This window comes from Lutra lutra, chromosome 3 (assembly GCF_902655055.1).
Source record: "Lutra lutra chromosome 3, mLutLut1.2, whole genome shotgun sequence".
Lineage (NCBI taxonomy): Eukaryota > Metazoa > Chordata > Mammalia > Carnivora > Mustelidae > Lutra > Lutra lutra.
In genome coordinates this window covers 126,240,817-126,266,418 of record NC_062280.1, presented here as the reverse complement: position 1 = coordinate 126,266,418, position 25,602 = coordinate 126,240,817, and the positions used below count along the sequence as shown (strand labels likewise).

The following is a 25,602-nucleotide window of genomic DNA, read 5'->3' as shown; positions in this document are numbered from 1 at the left end:
TGTTTTATGTCTATTACAATGGCTCAACTCCAAAGGCAGCCATAAGCAAAAGGAGAGATAGTGGGTGAGGCTGTGTTCCATTAAAATGGATTTACAAAAATAGTTGTCTAGCCTAAGGACCGTGGTTTGCCAGAAAATCCACAAACACTGATCTTATTCTTGTTTTATAAAGTAAATATCCTGCAGTGTAGTAAGATTTGACACAGGCAGTCCGATGATGTAGTCTAGTGTGGGGGTTAAGAATACGAACACAGAGACAGTCTTGAGTCAAACCTCTGCTCTAGTTTATAAGCTGCATGGTTTAAGTTATTTCACCTAAGTTCCTCTCCCTTCACTTCTAATACCAAAATAACAGTCATACCTAGCTCAACCTAACATGTGTTGTATAACCCTCCAGCAGCACCCTTTTACCCCATTAACACTTCTGCAGCAAGATGCACAGATATTCACACGAAGCAGTATGAATGAACATACAAAAATTGAGAATGGTTATGGTTATGGTCAGGTAATGCCAATGAATGAATGAAAGCCTTTTGTTTTCACAGTTTTTACAGTTTTTAAATTTCAGAATTATGTATTTGGGATCTTTAAACTTGTGTTTATCAGTTATATCTTCTTATTTTAAAACTCATTGTGGGTTTTTTTTAAAGACTTATTTATTGGAGAGAGAGTACACACATGCACAAGCAGGGAGAGGGGCACAGGGAGAGCGAATCCTGAAGCAGATTCCCCACTGAGCACGGAGCCTGACACAGGCTTCATCCCAGGACCTGAGATCATGATATGAACCAAAACCAAGAGTTGGCCGCCTAACAGACTGAGCTACCCAGGCACCCCTAAGTTCATTGTTTATGCCCTTTCATTGTCAGTCTATTGGAATCTTGATGTTTTTCTTCCTGATTTAATTGTATTGCTAAAGAGAAGTGAATTTTAATGTAGCCCAATCTGCCCACATTTACTTCTGTGATTTGGGCAAACTCACAGTAAATGTGCAATCAGGGATTACTGAGCAAAGGAATGAGTTTTTCTTTTCCTCCACAGCTCTGTGAATCCTAGTCTCTCCCCGACTGGAAGATTTCTTTCAGGGAAGAAACAAAATGAGAGACTCCTTCCAGAGGTGGCCAAAAAGAGCGCATGACAGGAGGTGATATTTCAGACTGTTTTACCACGGAATCCTAGCTGTCTGGCTTTTCCTTGCCCTTTTTACTTCCAGAAGGGTAGTATGTAGCTATTTCCCTTCATTTCCTGGGAGAGTCAGAAAGTTAAGCCCTCCTACCTCTCAAGTTAAGAGACACTATTAGTAGTTTTTTGGTAGATAATGACTTTGGCTCTGCATTTAATGGATCTTCATGAAATAATTTTTAAAAAAACGATAATGTTGGAGGAGAAAGAGACTACCTCCTCAGAAAACATGAAGAAAAACAGGATTTCTACAGAGAGAAAAGAGTTAAGTGAATCATGCATATTGCCAGAGCAGGTCCTGGTAGCCTGGGGGACTCGAGCAAAGTTGCCCAAGAAGGGAAAAGGCCTGCTACCTGGAATACACCACGCAGGCCAAGCAAAGGGCCACTGGCCTGGCTCCAGAGCCCAAGGGCTAGTGGGATCACAGTCATCCCACCCAAGCCCCCAGTCTCTGGAGTAAGAACTTCTCTGTCTCAGTATCCAGTATCTGACAAGATCTTCTCTGTCTCAGAGCCTATGCCAGGTGATCCTTCCAACAGCAGGAAGAAAGGTTTTCACATTCTCAGTGTCCTGCAGGAGTGATAGCCATCATCGTCACAAGGCTTTGTTAGGTTCCTAACGATTACCCATGTGGACACATATCTCTCCAGGTATGTGAGATAGTTGGGAGTCTTGAAGGAGTAGGGGTAGAGGAGTCCCTTATATGCATACTTCTGGGGCTGAGCTGAACTCTGAAGCAGTGTCACCCTTATCACAAATGTGTGAACACAAATAAGTCATCCTCAGAAAGAGCTCAAGCTGCCCATGTCTTCTGGGCAGTGGAATTTTTATGCAAATGGTATATGTGTAAATATTTCTCATTTCCCAAAACTTGACTAGTGTTAAATAAATTTCAACTAAGTGGGGCGCCTGGGTGGCTCAGTGGGTTAAGCCTCTGCCTTTGGCTCAGGTCATGATTTCAGGGTCCTGGGATCGAGCCCCACAGCGGGCTCTCTGCTCAGCGGGGAGCCTGTTTCCCCTGCTCTCTCTGCCTGCCTCTCTGCCTACTTGTAATCTCTGACTGACAAATAAATAAAAATTTTTTAAAAAATCTCAACTAAGTCTATTTTAAGTATTTTTAAATTTTTCCAAATTTTATGCATAAAGTAAAACTATTAACCTTGGGTACATCATGCTATTTCAGAGCTCATAATTCAAACCCATATCAAATTTATCAGTTACTGGTGAAGGTGAAATCATGCTGGAGAGAATGACGGCCCAGTGGAGAGAAGCACCATAGCTTTAAAGACCAGCCATCTGCTGACAACTAATGCTTTCGGATCTCCAGCCAGCCCTGTCCTCTCAATGCTGGCCTCCTAGATGCAATGCTTTATCCTATAGGATGGCTAAGGGCATTTCAATGGCAACATGTCCTGAGTTAGCTCCTATCCTCCCCTTCTAAACCAGCTTCTCTCCCTCTAAGTGGCAACTCCATTCCCAGGGAGTCATTTTCCACTGCCCTTTTTCTCTCAGAGCCCACATGCAGTCAGTCAGGAGACCTGATGTGCTCTACCTTCTCACTGTGTCCCATCGCTGCCTGCATGACCTCTTGCCTGCTCCCCCTGCTTCATGCTCTGTCCTCATTGACTCAGAGGGATCCTGTGTCCACAAAGGGCAGATCACGCTGTCCTAGGTCCAAAGCCTCCAGTGGTTTTCTCACTCAGAAAAAGTCAAATCCTTGGAATGGTTCTTGGGCCTTATGTAATTCCCCCCTCCCTGACACACACACGTACCCTGTCAACCTTCTCGTTTCCCACCTCCCCTACTCACTACCTACTATTCCCCTGCTCCAGCCTCCAGGCCTTTCTGCCACCTCAGGAGCTGTACCCTGGCTCCTCCCTCTGCCTGGACACTCCACCCCTGATACGCATGTGGTTCCCTCCCTCACCTCCTCTGGGGATTGGTTTAAAAGTGAAGTCCAAAGCACTGGGATTGGGAGGGAGACAAACCATCAGTGACTCTTAATCTCACAAAACAAACTGAGGGTTGATGGGGGGAGGGGGGGTGGGATTATGGACATTGGGGAGGGTATGTGCTATGGTGAGTGCTGTGAAGTGTGTAAACCTGGCAATTCACAGACCTGTACCCCTGGGGATAAAAATATATTATATGTTTATAAAAAATAAAATAAAAAAAAAAAAGAAAGAAAGAAAACATCTTACAACTGCAAAAAAAAAAAAAATTGTAATCTCCCTTCTTCTTTCCTAAGCCTCCCATATCCCTCCTCTATGTTTCATTTCCTTCAATACTAGTTACCTCTCCCAACACACCAGGTAATTTATTTGCTCATTAAAAAACAAAAAAGGCTGTCCCCATACTAAAATTCAAGCTCCACGGGGGCAGGGAATTTTGTCTGTTGTCACTGCTTTATCCCCCACACCTAGAACAGTGCTGACATGTAACAGTCCCTCAGTAATAATTCTTGAATGAGGGACTGAATCACATAATTAACTTACAGCACCTCTGATAATAAGAGGTAGGCCCATCACAATATACATATATCATGAGAAACATCAAAAATAATTTGATTTTTATGGAAGTGCTTGTCAAAAAAAACTATTAATAAAATCTACTTAAAAGTTATTCTTGGTCAATAATTACCTCAGTAAATGACAAATTTATGAAGTTATATAATGGAAAACAGGTTAAAAAAAGTTCCCTTCCACTGACAATAAAAGAAATGCAATAATAATAATAATAACAACAGGAGGAGGAGGGATAGGTGGAGGAGTGTTAATACTCAACACTGGCAAGGTATGGCAAGAAGAAGAACTTCCAAGAAACACTCGTATGAAAATAGTTGTTTCAAGTTTTCTAGAAAATTCCTTGGCCTTAAAAAAAGGTTTGGATATGCTTTTATCCAATCATTATACTTCATTTGATCGAGCCCAAGAAAACAATAAGAAAGAAGACAAATAAGTATATACAAAGACTCAATTCACAAAACTACTGAAAATAGTGTAGAGTAAGAAGAACTCAAGTGCCAGTAATTGGGCAATGACTCAATCGATTCAGACACTATTCCCCAACATCTCCCATTCTTCCCATTCCTCAAACAGGCTGCCCCTGAATGCTTCCATCCCATCCGCATAATCCTTCTGGCTGTGATTTCTTAAAATACTGTGCTTCTTGCTTTCATATTTATAATTACATATCTTTTTTTTGCATTTTTGGTCTATTTCATCAATTAGACTGTAAAACACATAAAAGCAGGAGCTCTCTGGTTTGTTCACTGCTGGAGTGAACTTAATTTACCACTTCTGGCCCATCATAAGCACCCCAAATTTGTTGAATAAATGAACACAACCAAATACTATGCTGTCATTTAGTGTTTTTGGAATATTGATGACCTAGGAAATGTCTACAATGTATTAATAGAAAAAAATACAAAATTCACATTCAGCATTATTTTAATAATAGAAAAATGCACAGAAAACAATCACACTGGAAGGAAAAACTCTGTAATAATAACTCTGGCTGGGGGCGCCTGGGTGGCTCAGTGGTTTAAAGCCTCTGCCTTTGGCTCAGATCGTGATCCCAGGGTCCTGGGATCGAGCCCTGCATCGGGCTCTCTGCTCAGCAGGGAGCCTGCCTCCTCCTCTCTCTCTGCCTGCCTCTCTGCCTACTTGTGATCTCTGTCAAATAAATAAATAAAATCTTTAAAAAAAATAACTCTGGCTGGGTGCTAAAAATATGTTAAGTATTATTACTATCTTTGCCATATTTTTCTGTGTTCAAAGTGTTTTATACTGGGGATGTATTAGGTCTATAATAATACCTAAAGCCTAGAGGGAACTTCAGGAGAAGAAGACTGGAAACAGGCAACAAGTCAGTGCAGAGAGACTCAGGAGGGAACACTGGCCAGCCATGGCAGAGCGGGAAGACAGGGCTGGGAGAGGCAGCAGAGCCTTTCTGTAAGTAATTATGGAGCGGTCCAGATTTGTGAACAGATGAAGGGTGATAGGGTCAGTGCCGGGCTGTAGGAAGATCTCTCTGGCAAACTACAGCCCCCTCTCTGTTTCTGTGAATTAAGTTGTATTGAAACCCAGCCACACGCATTCGCTGATGTGCTGTCTGCGGCTGCTTTTGTGTTCAGTAGTTACAACACAGACCATTATAGCCCAGAAAGCCTAAAATATTTACCATCTGACCCCTTAAAGACAAGCTCCGCTGGCCCCTGGCCTACAGGCTGTATCAGAGAAAGAAGAAATCGCAGGAAGTGAGGAAGTGGTTGCAAAGGCCACCTTTTTTTTTTTTTTTAAAGATTTTATTTATTTATTTGACAGACAGAGATCACAAGTAGGCAGAGAGGCAGACAGAGCAATAGATGGGGAAGCAGGCTCCCTGTTGAGCAGAGAGCCTGATGCGGGGCTCGATCCCTAGACCCTGAGATCATGACCTGAGCTGAAGGCAGAAGCTTAACCCACTAAGCCACCCAGGCACCCCCACAAAGACCTCCTTTTTAAAGGTGATGTGGAGGATGACTGGTGCAGACGGAGGAGTCTTGACAAGTTATCTGCATGGAGAGGCAGATGGAAGAGCAGAAAAAGGCTCCTCTCAGAGCAGGTGAGAGGCATTCGTATATCAGTTAGCTCCTGCCCTTTTAGAGAGTTACTATTTACAACTGCAGCTGGGAAAAGCAGTAACGGCTGGATCACTTACCCGCAGAATCAGAGCTGTAGAGGCTGGCGGCTGCCGCAATGGGTCCCGGTGGGTGGATAGCACTCGCTGAGGACCTCTGACTCGCAATCAGGATCCTGCTCTTTGCAGATGGTAAACGGGACATTGCGCCCAATCCCAACTGGGGTTTAAGGAGCATGGCCGACCGATAGAAAGTTGGCGGAACTTCATAATGAGTATAGGAAGAAGAGCAAAATTCTTCTTTTCCGGGCCGTTCTGTAACCTATGATAAATGAGCAGAAGCTTAATCAGAGAAGCTCCCGTCCCAGTATGAGTACGGAACACAGTCTGGGGACCAAGGCGCCAGCAGTGGCCACTCCAGCACCACTGAGTTGCTCCACCGCTGACCACTTATCTTCTCTGGGCTCCAGAGTCTTCAGCTCTAAGTTAACAATACAACCTGATGACCTCGCAGCTCTCTTCCCATTCTAATGCATTATGAATCCACATTTCACTGGGAAAACAACTCACTGTACACGATTTTTAAATCTGATTGCTACAAAATCATTGCAGTTTGACCAAGTAGTCAGTCTATAAATACATAATTTCAGTGAAGCAGGGAAATAGTTCAACCAATGTCCATAGATTATGAAAGTCTAAGGAGCAAGGGCACAGTATTTACAGTAACCTACTCTTAAGATAAGCAGGTGAAACTTACCAATTTCTGTTAGGTCTTTACTGGGCTATTTAGGAAATAAAATATGCATTGTGAATGTGCGAGAAAAGGCTGCTTGGAAGAATAAAGCAGTTGATGGAAAAATATGTTTTCAGGCCTCTACAATTTGTTTACCTAATTAAAAATGAGAGACTGTTAATCACCTCATCTGTCCTCCCTAGGAAGGTGGGGTGTCCACAAATGTTTGATAAGTTTCACTACAGTGGAAGTCCCAGGACAGAATCTTGTTGACTGCTAAATGAGTAGCACCTAGAATGGTGCCTAGTACATAAAGTCAATAAATACTTATTCAATAAAGGAATCATGTTTCCATTCTTACCTAAATTTAATAATGCAACAATCCCGTTACTTTTCCCTATAGTTAAGAGTCTTGGCTAGAACACAACCTATATGCCTTTTATATGTATGTAATTCTATATTAACAAAGACTGTTCATATTATCAGTCTTTCTTCATATTAAAAATGAAAAAATTTAAGGCAACTAAATAATTTTTATTTTAAGTTTAAAAAAAATAGTGCCAGAGGCTATGAACGAAAAGATAAATCTGTGAACTCTGCTCTATATCATAATACATTTTATGTGTCAAACATTTATCCATTCAGGAATCACAAGCATTTAACAATATTCTTTAATAGGGGCTATAAAGCTTTGATCTGAGCTGCTGAAGAGAAAAACTCCTAATTTGATACTCTTTTAATGTTGAAACAAAGTTTTCCCCTTACACTGACATTATTGAAACAAAAGATTAGACCTTTAAAGTTTTATCATAATCACAGTGTAACACATGCATGATTGCTCTAGTAAATAGGCTGAATTCAGGCCACAGCAAATTATATTCCTATGAAAGACATTCTATTTCTGCTCTCTGGTAAGACTTTCACCATTCCCTGCTTACCCTCTTACTATCAACCTTTGGCTTTTCTATTGTACTTATGTTCCTCTATTTTTTTGTTGTAGTTTCTAAAATTCTGGTGCCACTGCTCATTGCTTCTAGTACATTCTCTCAGGAAGAAAAGATCTCTATCCCACATCTGTCAGGTTCCCAGGACTGCAATGTGCTGATGTCAGTAATTACTCAGTTCTTGGAAACTGGGGAGTCAAAAACCCATCATGCTGTGTCACTCAAAATGACCTTAATGATTTCAGCCACTTCATTGCCTGTCACTTTGTTGGGTAGTTTGTCTCTGATGAGATGTAACAAGTTCTTCACGAAGGTGAAAAGTATGCCTAATTTGTGTGTTTTTGACAAGACAAGGGAATCTACCAAAAACTTCACACTCATTTCTTTCATCTTTACTGACAGAATAGAACAGGTGTCACAGCATACCTATGAATACATAGCACTTCACCCCAAATGATTTTTTCCCTCCTTCTCTAATGGAGTATTTTTAGAGAAATAATTTTGAAAGCAAGCTAAAAGATCCTTGTAATTTCAAACTCCTAAAATCAATCAAGGTATACAAACAAGTTCTTAGCAGAACAAAGAATTTAGTTATTAAGCAGATTAAGTTCTTAGTAGATTGCCCTAGTTCATATGTGTCCTGTCCTGCTTTCAGTGTGTTGGGCTGGACTGGGCAGACACATGGTAAATGAGAAGGCTTATTTGAGAAGCCACAGAGAACCCATTGGGAGAGCTACTGGGAGAGAACTTGTGACAATCTGGCTAGGTCACGGTTCGCAGATATTTGGTCAAAGATTATTCTAGATGTTTACATTTTTAAAAAGAGATGAGCATTTAAATCAGCAAGCCTTGAATAAAGCCAATTATTGTTCATCATGTGGGTGGGTCTCACCTAATCAGTCAAATGCCTTAACGGAAAAAGACAGACCTCCCTTAAAGAAGACAGAAATCTGCCAGCAGGTGGCCTTTGAACTTGAACTGCACCTCTTCCCTACCCACCCTGCATACTTTGGACTGGCCGGCCTCCACAACTGCACAGGTCAATTCCTTCAAGTCTGGATAGATACTTACATGATACATACATATGTCCCTGTATTATGGGAGTAGGAAAGGAGATCAGCCCAATCAGACATCTGTATGTTGCAAGTATACGACCTCATCCCTGTCCTCTCACCCCTTCCCCCCTCTTCCCACCTCCTTACACCAAAAATGCAAAGGGTTTATTGAAGGCATCAGTAGGAAAAAATGCCCCAGAGACCTCAGGATAGGTGCAAGCAGAAAACAGTCTAAACCAGGAAGACACCTTGCCTTCCCTGAGACACATATTTTATCATCCTGCCATGAGCAGGTCCAAGACAATCTTCAAAGCCACTTCTGGAAGCTCTAAATGTCTGTATTATTCCTGTCAATGAAGAAAGGATGCCCTCTCTTAGAAGAGCCTTTCCTCTGACTTCTTCATTTCTACTAATGCTAACCAGCAAGAATCTGTCAATAATGATGAAAGAGTCTGGAGCAGGTTTGGGTTTGTACTGTTAAGACTTTCTCATTTATTAAAAAGATACATGACTTCTACAATTAAAAAATATTTCTGTTACAACTAATCAGAAATGTGTTCTTTCCCCTGAGACTGGGTGAAGCCATCCTGCGGTGAGGTGGGGTTCACTGGCAGGGAGGGTGGCTTTGGGACCTCCCTACATCAAGCCTGAACACAGGAAGGGGACCCACTGGGTTTCCTCAAGTTGCAGCTCTAGGAGCAAAGGCCAAGGGCCAGTCTATTGATTAAAGAGGATTACGACAGAAATTAGGTAGATTAGGTTTTAGAAATTTGAGAAAGACTCACATTAACCAAGCCCAGAGACTGATATATAAGAGCAGAGTGGAAATCTGTCCACTGTTGGTGAGAGACAACGGCCTAAGGCCAGACTTTTTATGTGCTTTGGCTAGAACATCCTCTCGCTATAGACCTCAGACCTCTGTGTGAGAAGCTCACCTAAAACAGGATAGCACGCAGCCCTGAACAGCAAAATGAGCCCTTGCTGCAAAGACTGGACCCCTACCCTCTCTAGCTGGCATTCCCTCAGCAGAGATGTGTGGTGGGAAGCCTCTCCAGCAGGCCCAGATTCAGAAGACAGTGAGTGAGCTGTGTGATTCAGAGCTAGCAGCCTGCCCCAGGGCAGAACAGACGGTCAGCTGCTGGGACACCTGGTCAGTGCTAGCCTTGGTCAAGATCAGCTGCTTAGAATAGATTCACCTCTTTTGTTGTGCCAGAGCTGACAACTCCCATGCTGAGCAGTACATTCTATAAATATGTCAATATATTCAGTCAACCTGAGGTCCAATTTTGGATTGAGCCTTTCTATTTCTAAGAAGCTCTGATCAACTTTTGTTTGGACCCAACATACATGAGTTTGTAATTCAGCCATTATTCAACATTTTCTGACCACATCGTTATGTCAAGCAGTGTTCTAAACTCTGGGGATCCAGCAGAGAACAACAACAACAAAAACAAAATAAAACAAACAAAAAAAACCCAGAAAGACATCCCTCTTCTCATGGATTTTACATTCTAGCTGATGCAGCAAAAACAGGAAAAGTATATATGCCTGACGGAGATAAGCACTAAGAAGAAACTAAACCAGAGAAAGGCGTCTCAGGGAAGGCAAGGTGTCTCACCAAGGAAGTGACATTTGAACAGAGAGAAAAAGTAAAGGAGTCAGCCACTGGGATGTCTGGAAGTAAAACTCTAGGCAGAGGGAGGTGCAAAGACCCCGAGGCAGTAGAGGGAGAGAGGGTGAGCAGAGGAAGGAGAGGTGGTTGGGGAGGTTAGGAGACAGACTGAGTCCATCCTAAAAGCTGAGCCAGCCTACACACTTAAGCCCGTGTTCTGAGTTGGCCTGGGCAGACCTGAAGGATGTTAGGGAGAGAAGTGATCTGACCCAGCTTTTACCTGATCACTCTGGCTGCCATGAGGAGATTGGTTCAGGAGACAAATGTGATTTCTGAGCTCTGAGAGGAACTCACCATTGCACACAGAAATGAGAAGGTAACACAGTGACAGAACTGGGAGGGCGAGAAGAGCACCTCAGCACTGTCCTTCTTTTATGTGGCTTTAGCTGAGTTACTCAAATCCCTCCAAAGCTGCTTCTTCACGTATACAACAATAAAAACTGTAATCCTAACCTTTCAGAAAATCACTATAAGGACTAGTGAAGATTGATAAAGATGAAATGTTATGTTATGTAGGCTTAAGGCATAGTAGGTGCTCAACTAAATGTTAGTTGTAATCATCATTTTGACTCAAAACAAAGAGCCCAGGCCTAACACAGTATTTGCTATTCACTGTGGTTTTCCCATGTAATGTGAGATTCTCCCATAAGGAAAATATTCCCCCTAAGAGAATGAAGTCAGACCAATTTGAACAATATATTTATTTTGGCCTTGTCCTCCCCTTGATCTGGCTTATAAAAGACTTATGCTGACTTGTTTAAACATAGAAGCCAATTGAAATGCATACTTATCTAATCTCACATGTATTATGCTGAGTGGAATTCAAATGAGTCTCCTTAGATGTTAGCTACATCCCATCATGACCGTCAAGCTCTTCTGGTCAAAAATGCCCACTTGGGGGGTGCCTGGGTGGCTCAGTGGGTTAAAGCCTCTGACTTCGACTCAGGTCATGATCTCAGAGTCCTAGGATCGAGCCCCACATCGGGCTCTCTGCTCAGCAGGGAGCCTGCTTCCTCCTCTCTCTCTGCCTGCCTCTCTGCCTACTTGTAATCTCTGTCTGTCAAATTAATAAATAAAATCTTTAAAAAAAAAAAAGTCTTTAAAAAAAAGTGCCCACTTGGCTGCCAACTCTTCTAGTTAAGACATCCAGTTCTGTGCACATGTGTCCATCAAAATCCGCAATTTGCTAAGAGAGGATATTCTGTTTTCACAGTTCACAATGAAAATGTGTAACAAACTTTACAGTGTTTGACTGAAAGGTCACATCACAATGATATTCTCTTACCTCCTGCAAAAACTTTTCACTCATTTGACTGAAATGGTGTCCTGGGGGCTTGATCCCGGACACCATCAACCCAGAACTGAAGACCCGCGGCTTCTGCAAGTCCGGCTTGTACTTCTCGTAGAGGCTGGCAGGTGGTTTCAGCTCACCGCCTGCCGCCTTCTCCTCTTTGGGAAGAGGCATGGTACATGTGGGCGGAGCGTAAGGAAGCCCCACCGGAAGCAGCGAAGTGTCCACCTGGCCAAGGGCCTGAGGACTCCTCCTGATGTAGGTGATGATCTTGGGCCTCACATGCTTGGGCTTGGGCAGAATGATGGGCTTGGGTTCTGTCCTTTCTTCTGTTTTTTCAACCTGGTGGTTCTCCATCCCTTCCCGTGAGGAAGGGGTGTCCTCAGAATGTGGGAAGACAGGCTCAGGGATCCCAGGGGCACAGGTGCTCTTGTCAGGCACTTTCGGGGGGGTGTCCAACAACCGCGCATTATTGGTGGGGGGCGCGGCCGCCGAGGGTGACCGGGCATCCGCACCTAACACGCCTGAGTCCTGAACACCGCTACTAGGTGGTGGAGGCTGGAGGGTCACATTCACAGTTGTCTCTGGGTGGAGGGGTGCCAGGCCACTGAGAAGAGCACCTGCTCCCCCTGGGGTACTTTCAGTCTTTGCTGCATTTTCTAGGAGGTTCCTATCTTCTGCAACAGATGTAGTGGTCTCTTTGCTGTCCCCTACTTCTGAGCTGCTGCTCTGAGGGCCGAGGGGTTCAGGGACCCCCGTGTTGCTCTGTCCAATGGAAGGATGTGAAGTACAAACCGCTGTACTGTCCATGTCCCCACTGACCAGTGCGCCATCCTCACTGATGCCTGAGGGCCTGCTGTCAGGTGGCTCATAAGGAATAAAAGGTACACGCACATCGCCTGCTGAAATGCCAGCAGATGCCACTTCGCCCAACTTCCTAGCTGCACCTGATGACATTTTGCCAGTGGGCTGCTTCTCAGCTCCCCAGGAAGCAGGGCCTTGTGCAGGGGTGGTCAGAAGAGAAGCCTCCTCGCCTAGGTGGAGTGCTCTCTTGTCCTGCTCGCTGCTACCTCTTCCCACACTAGTGTGGTGGCCACTGCCCTGGGACAGGCCAAGGGCCCTGGGGACAGCCTCCAGCTGTGCTTTCCCAGCTGGCTCCTTCCTCTCGAGGGGTAACATGCTCCCTTCCTTGGGGCATCCCAGACTGGCCTGGATTGACTTGAGCTCCTGCCCAGCCTTGGGTGGGACCAATTTCAGCTCTGGCTTGAGCTCTCCTTTTCCTGAACCTAACTGTGCTTCTGGCTTACTCAAGACTCCCTTCAGGGCTGAAGCTGAATCTGGGCCGGGCTCTGGAGGGGCGGAATGTGATGTGCTCCCGTTGCTAACTTCCGGTCCATGCCCCCTCTCCATCTGGGTCTCTGAGGGGGCAGTCTCCTTGGTTGCTGAGGTAGATGGTTTAGGATGACGTACGCTCTTTCCCTCCGAGGTGCTGTCTGCTCGAGGAACAGCTGCTCCTGGAGAGGGGGCGATGCACATCCTCTGCGGCCCCTCCCCGCTCCTGGGCTCAGGACGTGGGGCTTCAGGGGAGTCGAGGGGCGTGGGCTGCAGACGCTGCCAGGCCAGGCTCCCGCCACGCTCCCTCGTGGACCCGTCCACGACCATAGCAGGGCTGCCTGCTCTTTCCAAAGAATGCCTTCGCAATTCCTCATTGTCAAGGGTCTTTGCCAACTTATCCTTAGGAGCATGGCGGGGAAGGTCAGCGTCCCTTGTAGCCAAAACCTCGGGACTGGCCTCTGCCATAACGTTCCTCCAACTTGACAGACTTGGTCCCTGAACACCGTGAGGGGTCTGTAGGATATCTGCGCCTCTCTCCACTGTGTGCTCTTCATTGAGTCCTCCGTGGACAGTCGAGGAATATTTAAAGTCTTTCAGGCTGGCAAGGCCAGCCTGCGATCCCTTCCCAAAGCCCTGAAGTTGGTGGAATTCCTTATTGAAATGGGTACTGTTCTCTGGCTCGCTTGAATTTGCATTTCCAATTTCATCTGTCCGGTCACGTGTCTCAGACTCATCATGAGAGGAACTGACCTCCAACATGATTTGATTGGCATTTGTATCTCCCAGACTTAGGATACTCTCATTATTATTTTTCACCCCATTTCTGTTGTCCCGCAACTGAGCATAACATGATTTCTTTGGAGCCACTGGGACGCTCATTTTCAGCCCTTCAGTGGGGGCTGCTGGCCATGCAGTCCTACTTAATGGAAAGGGGCTTCCTTCAAGCTGCTATTTGATTAACAGGAAATTGTCAAGCTGCTTCTTGCCTCCTGACAGTGTCACGTTGCCATACTACTTTAATCATTTTCAGAGCGGTCTTAAAACCAAGCATTGTCTTGACATACAGCGGAATGACTTATCTGTTAGGTTCCTGCCGAATGAGAGCCAATTAGTCCATAAGACCTAGAGAGAAATAAAAATAAAATCGTGTTGTTGGCACTGACAAATAGAGATTCTCAGGAGAAAAAAAAGCATGGAAAACAGATTTATTCATCACTTTCATATTATTATTTTACTCACTCAGCCCATAAATTTCTCAAAAACCTTTCTGATAAGGTGCCTGCTGGCCAAATATAGGGCAATTAAAACATAAAAATGATTAATGTCAGAAATGTGTTATAAAACATATTAAATCTTAAATTCAAATTTTAAAAATCCACAGGTTCATACTGAGACTGATTGAAAAGGCTGGAGGAGAAGAAAAAGCCCTTCTTCACAGAATAATACCAACTAACATAAGAAAAACCATATAGTTAAGGAAAAAGAAATCACCATTTTGCAATCACCAAAGTAATCGTTATCTTGCAACCAATGGTCGCTAAAAAACATCATGTGAAAGATTGTTGGGGAACAGGATATTCACAGGACCTTAAGGTACCATTCTCCAGATTATTTTTATTTATTTTTGAGAGAGAGAGAATGAGCGTGGGTGCATGTGAGCTGGGGGTGGGGAGAAGCAGAGGGAGTGGGAGAGAGAGAATCGGAAGCAGGCTCTAAGCTCACCATGCAGCCCAATGCAGGGTTCAATCATATGACCCTGAGATCATGACCTAAGCCAAAACCAAGAGTCGGACACTCAAGTGACTGAGCCATCCAGGCACCCCAAGATTACTTTATTTCTTACAAAAAGATAATGTTACCTTTATAATGGAGAAATCTGGTAGATGCCTCCCTTAACCAAGTGATCAAGTTTAACACCCATGACGGAAACTGATCCCATGTGCTCCTGATATTAGGTAGTTCTCAGGGCCTCACAACACCTATGTGGTATTCTTGCTATAAACATTCAACCTCAATTTAATCATGAGGAAATAATCAGGCAAATTTAAATTGATGGACATTTTACAAAATAACTGGCCTAAACCTACCTGCAAATTGCCAGTGTGTATCTGCATATAATGTGTGCTCCCTGACTGGATCTTAGATTAAAAAAAAAAAAAAAAAGTTAGGGGTGCCTGGGTAGCTTAGTCAGTTAAACATCCAACTCTTGACTCTGGCTCAGGTCATGATCTTGGAGTGGTGAGAGCAAGTCCTGCATCGGGCTCCACACTCAGTATGGAATTCTTAAGATTCTCTGTCTTCCTCTCCCTTTGCCTTCCCCACCCCACCCCCGCTCTCTTTCCCTCTCTCTCTCTCTAAAAAAAAAAAAAAAAAAAACAGTTTGCAAAGGACATGATTGGGACAATTAGAGATTTAATATGTATTGTATATTAGGTTAAGGTATTTGATCAGTGTTAACTTTCTTAGGTGTATAACAGTATTGTAAATGTATCAGAGATATTCTTTGTCCTTGGAAGAGACATGCTTTTAAATACGACATGCCTTTAGACATGGCACATGGTAACTTACTCGCCAATGGTTCAGCAAAGAGAAAAGTGTGTGTGTGTGTGTGTGTGTGTGTGTGAGAGAGAGAGAGAGAGAGAGAGAGAGAGAATGGAACTGTACCAAAAAATTTGCAAACTTAGGCTCCCCACTCTACAACACCTATCACTGTTTTACAGGTTTGAAAATTTTCAAAGTAAGAATTTGGAGGAAATCTGATCCCAGCCTTCAGGGCCTGCATGATCCAGACCCTCCACATCTTCCCAGCCGCACCCCCTACTACTCATTTTCTTACTCTATAGGCTACAGGCACACTGTCTTCATCCTCCGCATTTCTGGGCACCTCCCTTCCATCTCTCCCATACTCTTCCATCTACACAGAATGTGGACTCTTCTCCCAACATTATCTAACTCCTTTGTGGTCTTAAGTTATGAATACCTCTTCCTCCAGAAGCCATCCTGACCCACTAGAACAGATTAGGTCCTTCTATGATGAACTGTCACAACGTCCTTTAAAAAAAAAAACTTCTAAATATGCTAGACACTGAAGAAAATGTTGTTCAATACCTAACATATGCATTAGGTACTTCATATGTATTTGTAGCATGAATGAATGAATATATGAGTGAATGATGAAGATCAATGTTATTTCTGCCCTCAAAGAGCTTTAAATCTAATAAGAGTATTTCAGTTTTGATCAAAGTAGATTCATGGATCATCAGTAAATCACTCAATTCAAGGCTAACATTGATTTATCTATCACTGTGTGTGCATTTTATTAGGCATTGGGGATGGGAGAGTTGAAAAGTAACAAGGTTCTGCTCCATCCCCAATTCCCCTGGGGGGATTCAACATTAAAGTCTCCCACACCTTCCTCTTCATCCATAAAAACACACATGAATACATATGTACACACTACCTGGAAGGTGGCTGTTGTGTTTCTGCTGAATTAGGTTACATGGCAACGCACCTGTCTCCCTTCATCACTGTTTACTATGTAACTTCATCTATTCAAAAGATTACATGTGCATGCATACAAACATACATATTCATGTATATACAGACACATACATATATATGAATGGATGTGACCCAGAGAATGACATCACAAACACCTGAAAACAGGACTGAAAAATCACAATATGCAGCTCCCTCCATGCTATTCTCCAGCCCAGCCCCCTCATCTCCTAACGTGATCTTTCATTTGACACCCTACCATTGGCATCCCCCAGAACCTCAGCTGATAAAACGTTTTCTTTCATTTCTTTTGCATCTACTATATAAGCATGTACTTTTTACATAAATGAGATCATTTCCTATAAGCTGGGGTTTTGTGTGTTTTATATGCCCCCTTCTCCTCTCACCTCAAGACACATTAACATCCTGATGAGGATTTTTCTATTCCTTTCCTCACATCCATCTAATCCTACCCAAATAAACACACCCACACACACACGAAGGCGTTTTTCTTGCCTGCCATACTGCTCCTCTGTTCCTTTCCTGTGGCACTGTCTCCATCCTCCCTCCTCTGCCTTCATCCCTGTCTCTCACGTTCCTCTTGTCCTTCTCTGTCTTCTTCCAGGCCTATTTTCAGTAAGCCAGGGGTGCCCTGGGTCCAGCCCCACCAGGATACAGCCCTCCAGCCTAACAAAGATGCTCATACTCTGATCGCAGCCTCAGTTCCCTGACACAGAAGGGATTCTCAGTGAACCTATCTTTATTTCTTTATTCAAGTTAAAAAGTGTTTTCCTTGAAGATACACATATCCTCTGGGCACAGATATAAAAAGCATGTAGGCAAATCAATAAGACAGCAGTTTAAAAGTATGCTCTCTGGATCAGAAAAAGTAGGCTCTCTGGATCAGAAAACAGGAAGCCAGGGAGAGCAAGAAATCCCGCAAACATGGGCCATCCTCAGAAAGGTAGTGCCTCTAATTCTCTGTGGGCGGAATCATAAGCATGAGACCAAGAGCCCTCAGGTTTCAATTATCAAGGCTGGGGTGGAAAAAAAAAGAAATGAATTCTTCTCCATGATGATAAACAAAACCAGAGTATGGTACACAGCAATCCACAACGTGATTGCTAGATAATAACAAACAAGTGTCAAATCCCTGTCTTGCTAGAAAGAGCTGTATTTTAATTTTTAAGGAATTACATAATGGATACTTTTTTGTCAGTGAGCAGCAAACGTTACTGAATGGTAAGGGAATGGAAAGCTAGAACCTCCTAGGGGCCAAGTATTGTTCTCAGTTAGAATATATATTTGTAAATTTTAATTTAAACTTTAAATTATAATTTTGTTTAGTCTTTAATTTTAAGGTAGACTATTTAATCTTTGTAATGGCCTCCAGAGACAGACCTTAACATTCCCTCGCTTTTTCCTTTCTTTCTGGGTAAGGACATGAAAGCGCAGAGAGGGTAACATTTCCAAGGTCACTCAGCCAAGAAATGGCTGGACAGGGACTGAGACAGGAAAAGTAAAATCCATGCAGAAAGTGGAAGCTTTAAAAGGAAAAGCTGGGGCGCTTGGGTGGCTCAGTGGGTTAAAGCCTCTGCCTTTGGCTCAGGTCATGATCCCAGGGTCCTGGGATTGAGCCCCACATCGAGCCCCACATTGAGCCCCACATCGAGCCCCACATCAGGCGCTCTGCTCAGCAGGGAGCCTGCTTCCTCCTTTCTCTCTGCCTGACTCTCTGCCTACTTTTGATCTCTGTCAAATAAATAAATAAAATCTTTAAAAAAAATAAAAAATAAAAGGAAAAGCTGCCTCTTGGTGAAACTATACAGGTCACACAGTAAGAATAAAAGGAAGAGACACTATCATAAAGATAAAGAATAGAAAAGCAAAACCAGAAACAACAAGAACAACAAAAAAAAAAAAGGAGAGAAAGCTCACACAAGGAAAAAAAAAGCATTTAAAAACCTTCTCCAATTACAGAAGGCAAAATTATGTACAGGAGGTAATGTTTCCTGGTTTCCTGTTTCTTTCCCTTTTCCCCAGGCTTCACACCTTCCTCCTAGAGTTCCATCATATGGCCAGAAGTCAGTCACAGGGTCAATGTGAACAAGTTTTTGGTTTTGATTTTTCCTGGATCTGGACTTTAATCCAGGTTACCCTATTAAGATAAAGACTTTTTTCCCCCAAAATACAGAACATGATCCTACAAATTCAGACTCATAATACAGGACTATGTGATTAAATAAGAAATACAAATATGTCAACCAACCATGCTAACCGCCCCCCATGAGGTGTATTTCCTCAGAGTGAGGCATGTGATTTTCATGTGCTTCATTCACATCTGTTACTATAAAAAGCTACAGATGATGACCTTAGAGGTAACTTGGTATTTTATCTTGGGAAAAAAATACATTAATTAACTCCAAAAGGAATTTAAAGATTTCATAGGCTTATAAGCTATATGAGGCTTAACAGCCTTCCAAGTATTGCTAGGGTGAAAATTCCAGTGTCAGGAGATCCATCAGCTTTCTTGACAGCCCATCAGCCTTCCACGCAGAGCCACCATCAAACTAGCCCGGAGTGGAGATCTGCACCTGTGGAGCAGTACAATACATCCTTCCACCAGAAACAATCATTCAGGTATCTGTAAAGAGCTACTATGTTCCCTTCCTCCTCCAAACTGATTCTCCTTATTAAAGAACTTAGATTCTTCCAGCTGTTGGAGCAGGTTTAAGACACTCCCACCATCTAAATATACACCCTCCGAAGCCTGGATACTCACAGCTGCACACAGTATTCCAGCTCTAGGGGCAACTTCCAGGGTCTTGGGAAAGCAAGATCTTTGCTCACCTGGTTATACCTCTAACCACATGATCTAAGAGTGGCCTTTCCATGGAAAGGCCACATGAATCACCCTGTTAATTCCATATCATCAGTTAAAATGCCAAAGTACCATATGAGTCACCGATAAACTACAGAGACTCAATCCTAGAAATCTGTAACTGGCTTTTTGGATCCATGGGTAGGACCAGAAAAGTGTACCTCTGGAATTTAATCTTGTTGGTCCAGGCCCACTGTTCTATCCTATTTAAAATTTTTTGGGCCCATCCTTAATTTTTGATCCAAAATATGTGCCATCCATTCTGTTTTCAGACTACCTCTGAAGAAGTCTGTGTGCCTTCCTGATTATTATTCATTTCACTGATACCAATGTCAGCAAAATAGGGCAGGGGACAAAGCAGCAGCACCTGGCACCAGGGAGAAGTCATTCCATGATGGTCCTCATCTGCTGATAAGCATTTCAGGGACACGTTCACACAGGCACCGTCCCACCCACTTGCCTGGCAGTTACTACCCATCCCCACGTTGCCCATGAGATGTTCTAAGAGGAGAAACTTCTGTCTAACGTGTTGCTGAAATAATTATAATGTTGCCTCTCCTCCAACAGAGAAGGAGAACAGACACAAGCGAAGAAATCTACTGCAGGCTGTTCTACACATTATCCAGTGTTCTCCCTGCGGATCACTGTTCATTTTTCTCGGTACTCATAACTCAACAGTTAACAGTGCTCTTTAAAATCCAACATGAACTCCGCATCAGGTTCACCAGGATGTAGTTTCAGCACTACATTGTCCCCTTGCCAACAAACAAAATGTCTTTGCCCGTCTTTATCAATCAGTCATGGTTGTAGCTCTGCCCAGCTCACAATCTCCCATGACGGGTTTGACCATCTCATCCAGAACTCTTTCGGTTGATGCATTTACATTTCTGAATCATTAAGTGAACTAATAACATTGTCATGCTCATACGCAATCTCTTCATCCAGCATGCACTTCAATTTCCTGTTACCGTGTTTGTTCTGCCCAGCACAGCAGGAAAGGCATTCTCAGATAAAGAGAAACTCAGTAGACCCAGCACCTCTGTGCCACCCACTAACACGATCAGGAGTGGCTGAATGACAAACTTCCTAGCCTGACATTCAAGGTCTGATGACTGCTGGGCCCATATATGCTTCCAGACTTAATCCCCCTTGCTCTTCTACTTAAAATTACACCCCCTACCCAAGAACTTCACCTTCTGAGCTCAAGGGCCACCTTCTCTGTGAAAACTTTCCTAAATTTTCCCTCTCCCCTCCCAAGAAGGTCGAGAGGCTAGATACTGTGTCTCCATGCCATGAATCCCCAGATCTTTCCTTTTAGCACTATGAAACTATGCTTTTTAAATGATAGTTATGTATATCCTATTTTCTTATAGTTAAGTGTACCTTTTTATTAGTTACATGTGACTTATTTTTATTATAGTTACATATGTATGTCTAATTTCTTTATTAAGCTGTGAGCTCACCAGCTGGGAAGCTAACAGCTCAGACACTTCTGTTTCCCGTGGAGTGTCTGGGACAGGCACACAGGACTCAGGCACTCGAGATGAAGCAATCTCTTCTCAACCAGAGCTCATGTTTAAATCACTTTCAGGAAAGCACAGGCTCTATTTTTTTTCCTTTTCAGTCTTCTAAGATGGAGATTCTAAGGCCACCCTTCCCAGAAAGTAACTGATTAGGTACCCTCACCCCAGGAGGATTGTACCAGAATATTCAAGGGAGATTATGTAGAAAAATACATTCTGATCATCATTATCTGATTTATATTTGCTATAATATTTAATTTGAAAATAAAGTTGAGGGGATTTTCGTGGTATTAAAAAGGGAGCTGGGTTTTAAAAGACTGTAAAACAGTGTTGCACAGCCTCCTTTAGTTGCCAGGTCTGCCACGGAATGCTGTATCAGTGTGTGAATTTTCACATAAATATTCAAGCGCTGTGCCTTTGAATATAAACACAATTCCATCCAACTTAATAAAATGTATCTGCCAAAAAAGCTTCAGCTGCAACTCCTACCATGTGATAAATTATCCTTCAGAACTTCAGGAAATATATTAATATATATTAAGGAAAATATATTAAGATAGGGAACCAATATTTAACAGTAAATATAACAACAAGGCAAAATAGTCGAAATCCCAAATTTCAAATTTCAGTTGACATTTTTTATGGACCAGAGATTTGGGGTATATAATGTTCCACCCACATTTAGTAGGCTAATTTTATGTGAAGTTACTTGCAAATATTTACAAAGTCAGTGTATTCATCTGCTTTAGAAAGTTCGTCTGCCTTTTCTGCAACTATAATTGCTTAACAACAACCAGGTGTTTGGTCCTATCATAAGGCCGTGTTTATTTTCAACAGGCACAGTATAGGCATCCTAAAAGGTGATGCACAGCCGACCAAATGTGTTACAAGTTGTTTCACTACAATGTGGTTACAGGTTGAATTACTGGTTGAGGAATGGTAAATAAGTGTTTGGGGATGCTGTAGCTATCTGTGGTGCTGAATTCTGTGAAAGCACGCGGAATCATGTAAAAATATAACAGCTCTCTGGAGCCTACTTTACTCTCCTTATCTATGTACATCACATGAGTAGTACATCACATTTTATTCTAATACAGAAACAAGACTGTGCTCAGAAAGAATATATATGTATTTTGGGGGAGGTAGCAGAGGCTATTTTATTTTTATTTTACTTCAGTAAAAAGGAGTGAAGAAGAAAATACATATAAGTGAATTGCTGCTATGTGCCCCTTTATAGAGATCCAAGAAAAGGGGCAACTTGACATTTTGTATGTTAGATCAATCATATATTTAAGCAAAACATTAAACTGATACCTAAGGGTTCTCCAATAAAAACACTGCATCTTTCTCTACAATAAGCCTCATTTGCATCTGCCAACAAAAAGTATTCTTTTTTCCCCTTAAAAAATGAATTCTTCCCCTGCAAGACAGAATTTCACCCAGAAATATAGGGTGTTCATTTCTTGCCTATTATGCTTAATAATTATTTCACTTTGTTTTTTTTTCCTTAGATGATTTTTTTCCAAAATGGAAATGCTTACATTGCCAATTATCAAAAAAATGGATCTTGTATTTAAAAAGAAGTTAAATATATCAAAGTTCCTTACTCCCACCCTAAGAACAGAGTTTGACATTCAGTACCCCAGATTTTTTTTAATACTCAGGGAATGAGTTCTATAACTCCAATTTTTCACTTTGCATGTCACGGATAACATCCTCACATAAATACGTATACTAAATATTCTTTATCATTTTTTTAAATGGTCACTTTTGGGGTACCTGGGTGGCTCAGTGGGTTAGGCCTCTGCCTTCGACTCAGGTCATAATCGCGGGGTCCTGGGACTGAGCCCCACAGCGGGCTCCCTGCTCAGCAGGGAGCCTGCTTCCCCCTTTCTCTCTGCCTCCTTCTCTGCCTACTTGTGATCTCTCGCTCTATCAAATAAATAAAATGTTTTTTAAAAATGGTGACTTTTACCATAATTTACCCAGCAATCTCCCTGTTGTTTAGACTTTGTTTTCAGCTTTTGCCTTTTAAAATAGTTTTTCACAGAAAATTACTAAATGCTTATGTCTATTGAATCCCTTATTTTCCTAGGATCTAGTCCTTTTAATTTTTAAAATTCAATTAGCCAATACATATTACAGCATTAGTACAGCATTTGAATACACAACTCTGAGCTCCATGAGGGGTTTTGTTCTGTTTACAGGTACATCTCCCGTGCCTAGACTATATGCCAGGGCCTGGCACTTATGGATGCCCTGTAATAAAATGAAGACAATCGGCTCTCAAGAAAAAACGTCTCAGTGTTCAGTCTATCTCTCCCTTCCTATTTCCTGTTCCAACTCCTCTCTCTCAAAACTTTGTAACTACAATGACCAGATCACTTACCATTCAAATAGGGGCAATTTTTTCTTGCTTATGAATTTTTTCTTTTTTTTTAAATTAAAGTATTATTTATAAAAAGTGAAGTTCACTCTTTTTACCACACAGTTCTGCAATTTTGGCCAATGTATACCATCCTGTGACCGCTACCAGCACAATCTGCGAGCTCTAAAAACTCCCAAAGCCCTTGTGCAAGCCAACCATTCCGTGATCCCCAGCCCCTGGCAACCAGTCACCTGGTTTCTGTTCCTACGGTTTTCCTCTTCCAGAATGTCATTTAAACATAACTACACAGTATGCAGACTTTGTGTCTAGCTTCATCTGTGCATCTGAGATTCAACACGGAGCCTCGTCTGTCAGCAGTCAGTTCCTTTTCAAGGCTAAATAAGTTTCCATGCTCTATACCACAGCTGGCTAATCTGTTCTCCAGCTGAGGGATATCTGGGTTATTTCCAGGTTTGGGCAACTACAAATAAAGATACTAGAGTGTTCACGTACAAGTGTTGGTGTGACACTGGACCCCTTTGGAGAACTCAAACATGCCAAACCACATAGAATGCCGTGACACCAACCATAAGCCGAATACATGGTCACCCTGTGGAGAACACACCTCTTGCTACCCAAGATTACCTGACCCTTGAGTTTATCTGTCTGTTTACTATCTGCCTCCCCTCATCCCACATAAGCTCTGGGAGAGCAGGCCCCTGCTCCTCTGTTCTCCGCTCTACCCTAAAGCCTAGAGCAGTGGCTGGCACACAGGAAGGATTCCAAAGCATTTTTTTTTTTTAAAGATTTTTATTTATTTGTCAGAGAGAGAGGAGAGCGAGCGAGCAAAGGCAGACAGAATGGCAGGCAGAGGCAGAAGCAGGCTCCCCGCCAAGCAAGGAGCCCGATGCGGGACTCGATCCCAGGACGCTGGGATCATGACCTGAGCGGAAGGCAGCTGCTCAACCAACTGAGCCACCCAGGCGTCCCCCAAAGCATTTTTTAATTGGATATCGTTTGCTCAACATGGGGAATTCATTTTCAACACTTGAACAGCATTTACTGCTACCAGGTGCTGTTCTCAATGCTTTGTTGCATTTAGTCCAGAAAAATCCTCTAACTAGATATCATCACCTCATTTTACTGATGGGGAAACTGAGGCAGACGGAGGTGAAATAACTTCTGAAAGTAAGTGGAAGGCTTGGGACCTGAAGCCCTGTCCATGCTCTTAAGCAACCATGCCACGCTTCTGTGGAATCATCAATTTTTGAAGTTGAAAGTCTAAAAAGAAAAGCCTTGTCATTTTATTACTTTACCTCTGGGAAGGTTACATTTCATATGCCATTTGCATTTCTTCTCTCACACTACATATCTCCGGAGTGAAATTATTATAATTTTTAAGAAGGCTCCATGTCCAGTGTGGAGCCCAATGTGGGGCCCAAACTCATGACCCTGGGATCAAGACCTGAGCTGAGATCAAGAGTTGGTCACTTCACTGACTGAGCCACCCGGGCGTCCTAAAGTGAAATTATTTTTTACAGTAAACGTGGGAGACAAGCTCTTTCCAGAATTCAGAATTCTAGAAATTCTCTTTAAAGAGAGAACAAGGTATTCATGTTTAAGGACTGTTCCATGGAATGAGGGCCACACAAAAGACCTCCTGGCCACCCCCTGCCTCCCAGTGCCCATCTCCAGCCCTCCCCAGCACTCCCCTTTCTGGATTATTAATGCCATCACCTACCTCCTTGCCAAAGATGGAAATCTAAAAGCTTCCTTGTCTGTTTCCTTTAACTCACACACCACCCATCACTGAGGGCTATCGGATAGACTTCCCAAGGTCTTTACCAACCCATCCACTTTTCTCCCTCTCTGCCACCACATCATCTCCTGCATATGCCACTTACAAATCTCCTACCAGATCTCCTGGTTTCCAGTCTTGCTTCTCTAATGAGCCATTTCGCCTTCACAAGGCATCCAGAGTGATATGCTGGCATGTGAATGCTCATTTCACTGCCACAAAGCCCTCCCATGTTGTCCTCGCTTGAACTTGTGTGGCCCTGCATGGCCCTATGAAACCTAACCCCTCCCCACACTCCTGCCCTGCAGCCTGTCCACAGACTCTGCATGGCTCTTCCCTGCTTACACACTCCATGTCTGGCCCTCCACATAGCTGGACCCTTCTTATGTATCAGGCTGGTCCTAAATGTGCCTCCCCAGACAGGCTTTCCATAAGATTCATCCTCTGCCCCCAGTTATAGTCCCTGCTTCTTCCACAGCCCACCTTAGTTATTCTACATGTTTGTTTGTTCAGTGTCTTCCTCTCCCAACAGGACATACACTCCATGCAATAAGGATCATATCCACCCTGCTCACCACAGATCCACAATGACCGGGACAGTGTCCAACACACCGTAGGCACTCAATAAACATTGTTCAGTTATTAATATGATACCATAATGGAATCTTTTCTAACTTACTTAGCTCCCTGGGCGATGCCTTG

General features: G+C 43.0%; 1 protein-coding gene across 2 annotated transcripts in view; it reads right to left on the bottom strand.

The window, feature by feature from the left end:
* MTUS2 (microtubule associated scaffold protein 2) overlaps positions 1 to 25,602 on the bottom strand; it is a 589,185-nt gene that overhangs the window by 371,741 nt on the left and 191,842 nt on the right. For both annotated transcript variants that reach the window (XM_047723045.1, XM_047723044.1), the window contains exons 3-4: positions 11,492 to 13,954; positions 5,884 to 6,124 (exon numbers count right to left, since the gene is read on the bottom strand). In XM_047723045.1, coding sequence (XP_047579001.1) covers positions 5,884 to 6,124; positions 11,492 to 13,711 — 2,461 coding nt within the window. In that variant the 5' untranslated portion in view covers positions 13,712 to 13,954. The remainder of the gene's footprint in view (positions 1 to 5,883; positions 6,125 to 11,491; positions 13,955 to 25,602) is intronic.